We start from the raw sequence: 14,263 nt of genomic DNA, 5'->3' as shown, positions 1-14,263 counted from the left end.
CCTTTGACGGTGAACACCTTTTTGGCTGCAAGGCTGACGAGAGCCTTGAGAGGTTGCAGACCACGAAAGCTGCAGCGAAGTCGTTGGGCGCTGCAGTTCGCCAACCTCCGCCTTTTCGTCCTAGGGGACAGCAATGGAGGGGTGGTTCCTTTCGTTATTACTCGTCCTTCAGTAAAACGAGAGGAGCTGCCAGTCAAAGAGGCCAACGCAGGGGTACCAGAGGTGGACGACAGGGTACCCGTGGTGCCAAGGCCGCTCGGGCAGTTGCCTCTTTGCCCTCAGGTAACGCCGCAGCCGCTACCACTCAGTCATGAGGCCATGTCCCTTTTTACTTTCTTTGGCCCACAGGGGCTTGCAAGTGGATACCATTAAAGGTTACCTGGCGGCGCTGTCCATCTTTAAGCGCTCGTCTGAAGAGTGTTCTTATTTTAAAATCCTTTAATTTCACAGTTTCTGAAAGGGCTCACTAATGTGTTCCCTCCGTCACCTTTCCTGGTGCCCGGTTGGGATTTAAACCTGGTTCTTAAGTTTCTTATGGGTGCTCCGTTTGAGCCTTTACATTCTTGACCTTTGAGGCTGTTAACTCTGAAAACTGTGTTTTTAGTTGCGGTTACTTCCGCTCGCAGAGTGAGTGAGTGAGTTACTGGCACTTTCAGTTAAACCACCCTTCACTGTATTTCACAAGGACAGGGTTGTCCTTAGAGTTCGTCCTTCTTTTCCTCCGAAGGTAGTGACGGAATTTCATTTGGCCCAGAAGGTTGTTCTTCCGGCATTCTATCCTCCTCCGCATCCTGGTAAGAAAGAGGAGAGGCTCCATAGGCTTGATCCTAGGAGAGCTTTAAGCTTTTACGTTTCACGCATGTCCCGGGTCAGAGTGGACGATCAACTCTTTATTGGTTACGCTGGAAAGCGTTTGGGGCAAGCTGCGACGAAACAGACTTTGTCCCGTTGGATTATTGGCTTGCGGGCCCATTCTACCAGGGGTATGGCTGCATCTACTGCCCTGCAGAGGGGTGTTCCTATTCGCAACATCTGTGATGCAGCCACCTGGGCTTCAGTACATACATTTGTACGTCACTATTCCCTCGATTCCATCCGAGGACAGGATCTGGCTTTTGGCAAGGCGGTACTTTGCTCTGCTATTTGATTGGCAATTCTAAATTTTGATTCTAAATTCTTTCCCTCCTCCTTGCTCTGGTACTGCTTTGGGAGTCTGTCATAGATATGGAATACGTCAGAGGACCCAATCCCCTCGAAGAAAAAGTTACTTTCTTACCTGGTAACGTTCTTTCGATGGGATGGTCCGACGACATATTCCATATCGCTCCCTCCCTGCCTTCCCCGCTGCAGAATTTCTTTTGCGATTGCAGCTTACGTTCCGCAAGGCTTTGTGTCTGACTGGCAGTTGACTAATGTCACACGTTCTGGGGGAAAAAACTACAACTGAGGCTACGGGCGTCGTGCGTCCTACTTATCACATTGGATGACGTCGGAGGAGGTCCTCGACGACGGCGCATCGATGTCATCGACGCAGACGCCGAAAAAAAGTTTCCGAAGCAGCACAGCTGTGGTGATTACATGTTATAGATATGGAATACGTCGTCGGACCATACCATCGAAAGAACGTTACCAGGTAATAAAGTAACTTGTTCTTCTATTTAAAATGGATCTATATAATATTTTGACCTTGTATTTAAAATATATTTACATTTTTTCTTTCTAATCTGAAACGGTCAACATACAAGGCACACACGCTACAGTAAAAATTAAGTAAAAAATCACTTGCATTTAAAGGGTAATTGCAAATCAAAATCTTATCATTTTCCGACCTGCTTCTTTTCGTCTTCATGTACTCCATATTAGATTGAATTTTGTTTCAGAATAAACTAATCTTTCAATAAAAAAACGAATTTTCAAACTTTCAGGTAAATGAGGTAACGTGAAAAGGGGAATACAATTAAATTGGAAGACCCCAAACCCCTCGAAGCATATACAATTCAAAAATGTATGCTATACCAAGAAAATCATGGAGTAATGGTAATTGCATGAACCATTCTAAATATCATCTGTGCATTTCATACTCCCAACCAAACAGTTATCACTTCATAATGCACTCATGTATTCAATGGCTTTCATTTTTGTATTTATTTTTTGGGCCAGCAGGCTCAACACACTCCAAGTGTACTAACATCGATCAACTATTGTCCACGTAGGACTGGCTGTCTACATACACACCTTACAAGTCGACGTCCCTGCAGTGTACATATCCTGGTGTCTTTTAACAAGGTTCCTGGCATATTGCGCTAGTTTCTTATCAAAGGCAGTTGTAACATGGGCACATGCTCTCACAAAGAGGGGCTTGGGGGGGTCGATGGGAACGCACAAGTTGCCGAATACCATGTACATCTCAAAGGGGTCTTTCGCATGCGGACCATTGGCCACATGAAGGTGTCTCCAGACTCCCATTTGAAGACCCTGTCCCTGCATAGCTGTCATTTGACTATTTTCCTGGCCTATTGCGCTCGCCTCATTCACATATCAATGGCAGTTCGCACCTGTGACCGTGTGCCTGAAAGGGTGCTTGGAACGGACACGTCACACATTCACCCCGTTCTAAGTGTTTATAAACATCTCTGCATTCTACAACGGATATAGTCATGGAGCTGCTTGTTACCTTGGTTGCTGAATTGGCTAATTTATTTTTGCAAGTACAGGTTAGTAAATACTTGGTTTTCCGGGTGTCATTATTTTCAGCTAGGTACTTTTTCTAGTGCCTTTTATGCAATGTACATCTTATTTTTATTTTCATGCATCTCAATGTATTCTTTATCTCTGCAATTAACACATCACATGATAGTGTATTGTTTTGAAATGTAATACTTTGTAATGCATGTTTTCAATGCATGTTCTCTTTTGGTGTCTCAAAGAATGATCAAATGTACCAGTAATAAGTTTGTTGTGGCAGACCAAAGATTTTTGACAAATTGATCACTGCGATCCTTCAGTTTACAGAGCATTTTTCAAACTTACAAGTTTCCATATGTTGGTTGAATTACTCACTTTGACACTTTATTAACTTGTATCTAGATCTTATCTAACAATGCCTTCTTGTTGTTTTTTTGGTTGCCCATGTCAAAACTCCAGGTACAGTAATGCATATTTTCCCAAAGGATATGACTTTAATAAGAACGTATTTGTTGAATTGTGAATTTCCACTACCGGAGATTGAAAGCAGAGCTAAGGAGTCTCGGAGGCCATCAGGGGCAATCTATTCCGCGTCTGAAGCATGCACTTCTCAGAAGAAATGCACGAACCATCAAAGTACACTAGAAAGGTTGCTCCAAACTCCTTCGCAAATTACTTGCTGTAACAGAGCGACCTCCTAGGACTCCAGGCAAGTTCCATTAAGCTGTATTCACATCTTCTTTAAGTTAGCTTAAACATGAAAAGTTGCATAGAACAGATACTGGCACCCATCACCCAGGCAGGGGCTCTCCACTGCCTGGGCTTGGAACCCTCACCACAAATATTCTCTCATCCACACCATAACATTCCACATTACATCACTAGCTTCTGCATACACTTACAACCACATCACAACACATCTACTAAAGGCACCACATACACACCAAGCACACCACACCACACACAAACTCTGTGAACCTTGTTTAAAGAGATTTGCTACTCTGTAAGAATAATAATGGGGGGTGTCCCTCCTCCTCCTCTTAAACTCTAAATCCACAATGTGGGAGGCGTCCCTCTCTACTGTCATTTTCTCACACACACACGTGCACTGACCCGATGCAACCACACCACCATCACCTCAGGTAGGTGCAAATTTGCAAGGGCACTCCCTTTGTACCAATTCATTGCCACTTGAATTGGCAGAAGGCATGACCTCCCTGTTTACCTTGTTGGGAAACTCACTGTTCCAACCTCTTACACTGGCAGAGGGCATGATCTCCCCCGGCTCCCCTGTCTACACTGGCGGAAGGCATGACCCTCCTATTTCCTTGATGGGACATACGCAATCACCCCTAATCTTAATGCAGGTGGCATGAACTCCCTGTCTACCTCGGTGGGAACTACCAATCCCTACCTCTTAATTCTGGTGGAAGGCATGACCTCCCCTTAACACTGGCGGAAAGCATGACCTCCCTATCTACCTTAGTGGGAACTAACAATCCCATCCTCGTCGCCATTGTTACAAAGCAGCCTCCTTGGACATACAGGTAGGGTTCTTCAGTTAAGCTTTATTATAAGTTACTTTACAGGCTGTTATCGTGGAAGCAATGGGTCCCATCACCCAGGATTCCTTCTCCCAACTGACTCTAGCTAGAACCCTGACACAACATTCACACCCAAACATTCTGCTGCAGCACCCAACATTCCCTCAGCTCATCCTGCACAGCACTTCACTACACCTCTCCCTTTCTTCCACAGACACCAGATACACGTAAAGCACATCACAACAGATTTCCCTCTCTACACACACCCACAAAAGGAAACGCGTGGAGAACATGCTAACTTTTCATCTTTTTAAAGAGGGATGCAACTCCGTGTGGAGGGCGTCCCCACAACCTACTTCATATAAATACGCGGAGGGTGACGCTGCCCTCCGCCTTGCCCCCCCCCCCCCCCACCTCCCTCTGCGTTTGCTGACTTGCATGCAGCACTCTACATCCCTAGCTTGGTAAGGAATAAATTACTACTTAACTTCTCGGGCAGAAGGTGCGACCATCCAATCCCTGTGGGACATCACACCCACATATGCACTGTGGTACATACCCTAACTTCACACACAGAAGGTGCTACCCTCCACTAGGTGGGACAGCATACCCTCACTTCACACTCACGTAAGGCGCTACCCTCCAACAATGAGCGACACTTGCACCCACACTCGCACATGCAAGGTGCTACCCTCCACTCTATGGGACATATACCTTCACTTCTCTCACAGGAGGTGCTACCCCCAACTTGTGGGGCACCACACTAATAGTCTGGGTGGGAGCTCCCCCCAACGTAGCGGGGCACCACACCCACATATATACTGGGTAGACGCGACCCTCCAAACCTTATGGAACACTCCATTCCCATCCACTACTTCATTCAACTTCTCATGGGGCATTTCAATACACAAAATGCAAAATGCCAGCCATAAAAAAAATTACCAATGCTCTTCTAGAACACTCAATGGAAATTTCTAAAGGTCCATGCTGTGTATCGGCTCCAACTCTGAAAATCCTCAAAAGGTTAATACTAAATCCTCATCTCTGCTTCACACACACTTTGGCACATTCCTCACTTTTTTTTTTGCCTATGACTTGAATTCCTTAAAGTTCTTAGGTGCTTAGCACCTCTCACCCAGTAAATGCCTCAAATGGGTATGCTAGCTCAGTCACCTCAACCACTCTCGCATACTGCCTCCAAATACTTTTTCCCATTTCAAGTTCTATAAAAGGATACATCATTAGATCCGAAATCCTCACAGCTGCTTGTGCACCTCGGGCTGCCACTCGCCGTACCTGCTTTTAGAGACACTGATAAACTTCAGAGTCCGTCCAACCACAGTATACTAATTGTCACAAACTGTTGTCCTGCATCATGTTTTACCCGACTCTCGGGCATTGTAACATGCTTTTTCCATTTACTGGCAGTACCTCACAGCCAGCTCCTGGGACTCTGCAAACTTCAAGGTTATGCGCGCCACGGGCCTCTCCGTTTGTCTTCCGTCCTTCTTGTCCGTTAGGCATTTCTCTGCCGCTCATCTCTGCATTGTGCCAACAGTCGCTGCAGCGCACAGCCTCCTGGCTGCACCTCTGTATCTGGAAAACCTCTTCTCACACGGCTCATGCCATCATGCATAAGGCCCTTTATTCTAACTCTCCATAGCATTTATACGCTCCCGGCAGTTGAGGACGTCTAAACAATGGCGCATTCTATCTTCGCCGTGCTTCTCACAGGTAATATGACGCCACCAGTCATGCTTTCTCTTCGATATGCAACACAGCTACTCCGAAGCAACGGCCACATCCCCAGAAAGCATTCCGACACCCGTTGCATCACAGCTACTGATCACAACAAATAACGCACCTGACGTTCCCACTTCTTTTACACGGTAAGTGGCTGCGACCAGCAGAGATTTGTAACCCTCTGCTAGCTCACGCAGTGTCATAACAATTACAGAGTTCATTTAACCCTTTTTAACATGCGCTGACACTGCGAAAGCTCATTCCCCCCTCCGCCCCCAACCTTTACCTTTCACCAGCCTGTTACTATGGGGAACCAGGGCCTATGCTATCCTATTCTCTATTCCCAGGGATTCTCCCAACCAGGAGAAATCCCTAGCCCCTCCTAGATTAGCGAGAAACTCACGTAACATAACAGCCCTTAAACTATTCCCACTTCTTCAGCCAATCCTACACAGGGACACATCCCTCAAACCTAACGAGGACCCCACACACCTGGTAAACATCTATAACACCACCATTCAAAATGCCATCGACAAACTAGCACCCCAAAAGCCTCGCAAAGCCAAACCTGTTGCCCACCTAAACACTTGGTTCACACCACAATTGAGAACACGAAGAAAAAACAAAAGAGCAGCTGAAGCAAATTGGAGAAACACACCTACGGCACCTAACAAAAATCTTCTCAGTAGCCTCTGCCATCTTCTTAGCTAAATCTGATTCCTACAACAACCGTATTCAGAATGCTAAGTTTAACACTAAGGAACTATTAAGCATTCTCAGAGAGCTCGAATCACCCACTCAGCCTCCTAATACCTGCATCAAGGACACCACCTGGTGTCAAAACATCCAGAAAGCACTAGTAGACAAAATTGAGCTCCTACAAAAGAAAATCGAAACGAAAAAGCTAACTTGACTAAAAATCTTCTAGATCACGCATCCGTGACCCCACCCCCTCTCGAACCTAACTGCGCACTCAGAGTCAAGGAGGTGGAAGAAATATTAAGCCTCAAACCTTCTAGATGCATGGGTGACATCTCTTCTGCTTCCATCATAAAAAAACTGCAAAGGAGATTGCTCCTTTTATCACTAAACTAATCAACGCCTCCTTCAAGGCCAACGAAATCCCTACTAACCTGAAGGATGCTTGGGTCATGCCACTCCTCAAAAAACCCTCCCTTGATCCCAACAACCCCTCCAACTAAAGACCAATTACCACAGTACCCTTCCTCCTAAAGATTGACAGGGCAGCTTACCTACAAATCCAGCACCACCTGGAAAGCAATAACTTGTGAGGGCTACGACAATCTGGATTCCGACCCAGACATGGCATCGAAACAGCCCTGATAGATCTAGTAACCCCAAATGAGAACATGACTCGGGCAACCTTCCCCTCCTTCTCTTATTAGATTTATCAGCGACGTTTGACCTAGTCAACCACAAAACTCTCTGCAAACACCTTTCCTCTGCAGCCCACTTTTACAACGATGCCATCACCTGGTTCCAATCATTTCTTAAGGACAGAACAACCAGAGTGTTTGCACCTTCAGACTCTGTTCCCCCCATCCACTGTTACATGCGGAGTCCCACAAGGCTCATGTGTCTTCCCCCGCACCCCACAACATATTCACCAATGGAGCTGGTCTTCCCCCGTCTCCACAGGGTATGTCACTGGGGTTTATACTTCCTTTATTTTTCTTCCCTGGCTGATGGGGGGGAGGGAAGGAAGGGGGACACACACACACACGCACGCACGCACGCACGCACGCACGTACGCACGCGCGCGCTCACTCACTCACTCTCACGGCTTTGCACTTTTGAACCTAAAATCAGAATTGCAACTAAATAAAACACATTGCCCTTTTACATTAAAACATTTCCATGACTGTGTCGTTAAATTTGCCAGTCACATGATGCAACAATAGCCGTTCATAACGGGCGCTTTCCATTCTCACAGCAGGGATTCTCTTAAAATATCTCATTGTCCAACATGGCAAGTGATTGGTCATAAAGGGCGCTTTCCGTTCTCACTGGAAGTACTCTTACAGTATCTTATTATCCAGGACGGCATTTCCCTCTGCATTACACCCCGTCAAAAAATATTCAACTCGCTGCAACGAGCGTGCCACTGGAGACGCTGCCTAATGCCGACACCTCTCCCGATCCAGACCGTTTCTTATGCAAGGCATGTACTCTGATGCTCAGGGTCCTTGTAGCCTGGCGCACTGGGTCCTTTATTCCATCTCTTGACAACACGAAGGTGCTGCCGGCCGTTAAGCATCCATAATTCAACATGCATCCGACGCACAGAACATAGCAACAATGGGGCATTCAATTTTCCACCATACTCCCCACGGACAGCATGACGCTGCCATATGCCTCCTCTTCGTGCTTTGCAGCAGATCTCAGCCGAAAGCATTGCTGAACCACGGAACTCTCGGGTGAGCCAGATCCAGATGCACTGTAGCTCGCCTTGCAATAGAAGAGTAGTATGTTTTTGGGAGGTCCTGTATCAAAATAATTGTTATAACCGTGAATCATATACTGCAATGTTTGGTGGGTGTGGAGGAGATGGTGTGGCTGTGGCTTGGCCTGATTGAGTGGCAGGTTTGCCTATCCTCTTGCTTTTTTAGTCCCATAGTCTTTTGAGCGTGTAGCTGCGTAGGGTCTACTTGCTGCCATGTTTCTTGAGCATTACCTTTGGGATGTGCTTGCACTATGAAGGTTGCTTTGTAGGAGTGAGACGTACATGCATGGGGGGGCACATTTTCGTTGTCTGCCCTTGTACCATATTGCATGGAAACTGCCCTGGGTAACGCCAATACATACTTATCAGTTGAGGGAATAGGTGTATTGAGTAATTTTGCAATCGGTAGACGAGTCACACAGGTGAAATAATGTAACTATGGAACAGAATTTGAGGTGTGTCTAGGTTGTATTGGGTTCGAGGTGTGTGTTTTCATGGTGTTTTCAGATCAGTTTTTTCAAAAAGTGTGGAGATGGGTTGGCTGTGTCCAGCAACGATACGGTTGGGTTTCGTTGTGATGCTGGACTTTCCTATGAAGAAAGACTGGCACATGGTTGCAAAGACAATAATGCAATCGCCACCTAGCCTGATGGTTAACAGGAGGGGTAGAAAGATCTACACCCCACCCCCACTGCTGCAGAAGGGCCTTTCTAACATTATCATACATACAAGGGCACGTGCCTGGTGGTGGCCCAGAGCACACATCAATGTGTGGTGTCCGTGTTCCACATCACTCCAGGCTGCAGGTGCTGCAGTAGCCTAAAGTGGGTTGGGACAGGGTGCCCTTGAGATCATTGAAATGGAAGCTGTGTGTGTTATAAATCACAATGGCATAACATGGACGTTTGTGGGCAGCTCCTACTGAATTTCGCAAGAAACTATGTAATTGTAGTTTTTTCTGTAGGACAGTGTTTAGAATTTGGTTGAAATAAGTTATCGATTTCACCAAAGTAAATTTGCTTTAGAAGACTTTATGTATTTACATTGAAAAAATAGCTGACCAGATGAACAATTCCTTTTTCCACATGTATTTTTGGACTTTTAAAAGGTTACATTGAGAAAGGAGTATATATAAAAAAAAAAGTAAATATTTCGTTCTTTGGAAGAGTTGAAATATTTCCTTATTTTCACTGCACAATTAGTTGAATGCGCAAGCAAATATTCATTTTTGTGGCCTTTTTTTCTCGAAAATGAAAATCATTGGCAATGTGAACACACTACAAAGGGTCTCTTAGTTATTGGGCCTTGAATCCCTCATACTAGCAATTAAAAGAACAAATTGTGGCGAATAGCCTCAAAGAATTGATAAGATTCACTAGAAGGTTCGTCAACTCTACATCGAGAGAATATAAATCGGCAAATAATGTAAGGAAACCTTTACATAATATTTGTGACTAATGTTGGGATTTGTGTTGTATGCATTGATCAAGTTGACGCAACGACTAGACCTCGTGCATTTACATTTGACTACTTTTTTAATTAACATATGTATGTACTGTGTATTTTAGAAAATGGGTACTGAAATATATTTTTGCATTCCTATATGTACATAGCTACGTTTTTGCGATGTGCATTTGTCATGGATAAAATGTTCCTTTTTGACAGGTTTTTTAACCAAAATTGGTAAATAACGGAACAATAATATCCATATTCTGGGACGATTGTCGGGCACAAGTTTGTCCATTTTCGGCAGCCACGAAACCGAGAAACAACGCAGCCTTCATGGTATGAATATGTACAGATTGCAAATCAGAGATGGAACATACATACATACATGCATTAGATTTAACCACTCAGAACTTTGACTTCACAATGCAAATACAGGGATTAATAGATCGATCAAGGCAATTTGCAAGATTTGATGAAAGTTGACCATTTTAGAAACTATTTGAAGCATGCCATGTTTTGATTATCACTTTTATTCGCAAATGTTTTCAATATTTTCGTGGATGTAATATTCTTTTGAACATCACATTAAAAATAGAACTACTTGTTACATTCACGACTATTTTCTTAAAAGAATAAGTTGTTTGCTTCATTTTGTTGCTAATAAATTGAACTTTTACGCTACTTGTTTGAATCAAGCTTATGGCATTTTGTGTTGGGTAACATTATGACGTAGGTAATGACGGTACGTTTGGCTATGTGGTCCACAAACGTCCTGAGAATAGGTGGAGCATATCGTAGCGTCTAGTGATATCAACTTAGGGGGGCGGGGTGATCTGAATTACTGCCGCAAGGGCACTTGAACTTCTAGCGATGGATCAACAGATAGATTAGCTCAAGATGGAAGTTCCTGACCCATGAGTTTCGCATGTGAAAAAATGCAAGATAAACTAAGTTAAGATGCATCGGATTTGTTTTTAGGACCGACCGATTTATGCTCAGAAATACATGCCCAATTGAGCCAATAAACAAACTTCCTGAGAGAACGTCCCCTTTAAACGATAATTACCATCTGATGCACTACTGCTACTGTTCTGCACAATGCGAGCATGTTCCCTGCATGTTTCCCTTTTGTAAGCACGTTTTACTTAAGCATTGACGAGGCTGTATTTTTTTCTTTTTACTATACTGCGTTTTATAGAGGCACATTAGTTGGATCACCATACAACTACATTGGAGTAGAAAGCTGGCCATTTCCTGCCAGCAAGTGTTTATCTGCACTGGGGAAGGGCAGTCGTCTTGAAGTTTACTGGATTTGAGGAAGACCATGTATATTTTGCTTTGTTCACGGGTGAATTTCCATCGGCAAGCTTCATGTATTGATATGGTATCTTTCACACACTGCCCAGCCGCCCTTAATTGTATGCCTTTTTTAAAGCCTGAGGCGGGGGTCAAAGTGCAACTGGTCCACTAAACGGTTGCAATTTCTGTGGTTTTAAACCAGTAGAAAGCCATGTGACTTTTATTTCAGTGTCTTTGTACAGTGCAAAGTATTGTGCGTCCAAGGTTTATAAGAGACCATGATTTATAAAGTCTTTGCTCATCATCCCTTGTTTACTGCTACAGTAAGCTTTTGTTGCTCTTGAAAAATTAAATGTTATGAAGATACAGTTGGTGGCTTGCGCTGAAAAGGGAAGGAATGAAGGTACAGCATTTCATGAGAGGTTGCTGTCTTGAGAGTTTATCAGCAACAACAAAAACAGTGGTTGTTGCTGTGGCTTTCTATGGGTGTGTGAAGGCCCATTAAAGTTCGTTACGCCTGGCGCTTTTAGTGAATTTTCGTAGCAGTTGTCTAATGTAAATGTTACTTGCTCAACTATTATGCTTAAACCTGTCACTTCTATCCCAGGCATTGTCAACACCTACGCTAAAATATGGGATACACTACAGCTGCGGATTACCATATAAAAGTCAGGAAACCAATGCCCTCTGCCATGTCGATCAAAACTGCTAAATATTGTTGAATGATGAAACTTTTAGCTAAGAGTAATCCATAAAGATCATGCTTTGGATTTTCGCATAGACTGTGGGGTGATGGGATTATCTTTTTATGATTTTTCTGTTGTATGCGATCATTAAATTGTGTGTGCATTGTGGCTGATTTTCGTTTCGATGGCCGTTTCATCATGCATATGGATAATGCACAACGTGTTTATTGTTCCGTGGAGAACCCCTTCTAACAGTTGATGCATCTTCTTTTTCTTTGTATCAAAAGAACAAGCTACTCAAGGTCAGACAACGGTCCTCGTGGTGGCCTGTGGTACAGTCAACTTTGATGGAAATCGGCAGCGTTACTTTAATCAGAACTTCTTGCTAACAGCTCAAGTAACACCTAACAACACAGTCTGGAAAATTGCAAGCGACTGCTTCCGGTTTCAGTCCTCAGCAAGCTGAAGAAAGTCATCCTCTACTGTGCTGGTTTACATGAAGCCACCTCCTTTGTTTTGAAACTTGTCGTGATCCAGCATGATGGTCCCCAATTTCAAGGACCCCCTTTGCATTTTTACTGACGTTAATCCTGCATCAATGAGTGACCATGTTTTACATTTTATTAGGATCTCGTGAGGGGGGAAACAAAAGTAAAGTTTATGGTTGAGTTTTTATACTTTTTATTTTCAGTTCCCATTTTATTGTGACTTTCAAAACAAAAGACTATTTTGAAAGGGAAACTGTCAAGATCTCGAGTAAAAACGACATTTAGCATTCCAAAGTGCTCATTGCAGCACATCTTGAAGCCCTTATTCACAGGTCAACAGCCCAGAATGTAGGCATGAGCCAAACCTGTGGGTTTGCAAAAATCCTTTGAGCTCTGGCATTCTTTTTAAGCTCTAGTGATTCCACGTAATGGGTATGGGTGTTAAATGTTTTCCTGAGCTCGTTTGGCTTGTATCATTTGGCGCTTGCAGCCACATTCTGCTTAGGGCCTTTAGTAAGTGCCCAAGAGGATGAAGGGTTGATTGGGTAATCATGAGGAATGTGTATTTTTTACTATGCATCATAGTTTTTCTTTTCAATACGATAATTTCAAATATAATATTTTTTACTTGCAATAATATTGGAATTGTCTGAATTATTAAGATCAAACTCTAAACCCATGGGGTCGGCCGCTTACGTTTGTCACCGAATAACTGTTTTGGACCAAGGCCTAATGGTAGGTAATAAAATCTGTGGTAGGTAAATACTATCTGCTTATTTGTATGTCTGTGTAACCTCCTGTAATAACAAAAACAAATTCACAGTAAAAGCTCTAGGTATGTCCATTTCATCGCCAAGACATAAAAATTACATACATTCACCGTTTATAGGTCTTCATGCAGAATTACATAAACAAGGATCCAAGTGATCATTTTAATGAAAATGATCTGTTATTTGATGAATCTAGCGATGTTCTAACTTCTTCCCATGAAGTAGCCTTCCCCTTTGTGGCCAGGGGACAGCAGCCGCTAACTGATTCTGACCCTGGGGGCGGCTATATGAGGGAGGACCAACTGGGGGGAGGTGAACCTCAGTGAGATTATAGGGTATATTTGGAGGAAACCACATACCCTTGCCGCTTAACTCTCAGGAATGTTTCCTCTGTTCTACATACCTTAATGGCATACTGTCACACACTTCCCCCAACATCTTGATAGATCTACTGTGGATATTACCCAACATCCCACTAAGAATAGTATATTGACAACTGGTACAAGGAATAGGCAGGGAGCGGGGATGATCACTCCCAATGAAGATCAATATCCACTGCCTCAATGTCATCTAAAAATTGGTCTCCACGCAACTGACGTGCGAAAATCCAGAGCAATGAAGATCGCAAAGACCGGGTGTCCCAACGCAGCAGTCTGGTTGTTGGAAAATTTATAATCGGGCAGGGAAGTTAATATGCTCGTCCGGCACAGCTGACAGTGAGGAGACTAGAGAGCTACAGACGCTAGGCTGCATTGCAACCCACACCAACGCTGAACTCCACGCTGAGGGGTAAAACGCTGTGGCAGATGGCGTGAAGGCAAACCTGCCCCCGGGTAGGAGAAATCCAGGTGCAGGCAGTTCACTGCTCTGAGGAAAGAGCAATGAGGGCTGTGCACCGTGAAGGAGACCACAGCAAGGGGCTAATGTTGAAAGGAAAGTGTTTTGTTTAATAAAGTCCTGGCAGGAGAGTACACCAGGTGAAGACAAGTGTGTGTGTATACACACATTTTAATGAGAAGAGAAGCTCAAGGAAGGTCTGTGCCCTTGACAGTGTGGACTGTGGTATGAACGGTTATAAAGTTGGAAACGAGAATCTCAAAGATTATGAACTATTTTATAAATGTGTGAGAAGTCT

General features: G+C 44.0%; 1 protein-coding gene across 1 annotated transcript in view; it reads left to right on the top strand.

The window, feature by feature from the left end:
• The window catches only part of NXT2 (nuclear transport factor 2 like export factor 2), a 143,044-nt gene extending 129,920 nt beyond the window's left edge, over positions 1-13,124 (top strand). Inside the window, exon 4 of the mRNA XM_069612623.1 lies at positions 12,158-13,124. Coding sequence (XP_069468724.1) covers positions 12,158-12,336 — 179 coding nt within the window. The 3' untranslated portion in view covers positions 12,337-13,124. The remainder of the gene's footprint in view (positions 1-12,157) is intronic.
• Positions 13,125-14,263: the final 1,139 nt, after the last annotated feature.

This window comes from Ambystoma mexicanum, chromosome 5p (genome assembly GCF_040938575.1).
Source record: "Ambystoma mexicanum isolate Mex_15411 chromosome 5p, UKY_AmexF1_1, whole genome shotgun sequence".
NCBI classification, from domain to species: domain Eukaryota; kingdom Metazoa; phylum Chordata; class Amphibia; order Caudata; family Ambystomatidae; genus Ambystoma; species Ambystoma mexicanum.
Note: the sequence above shows the minus strand (reverse complement) of the source record. Positions and strands in the feature narration are given on the sequence as shown.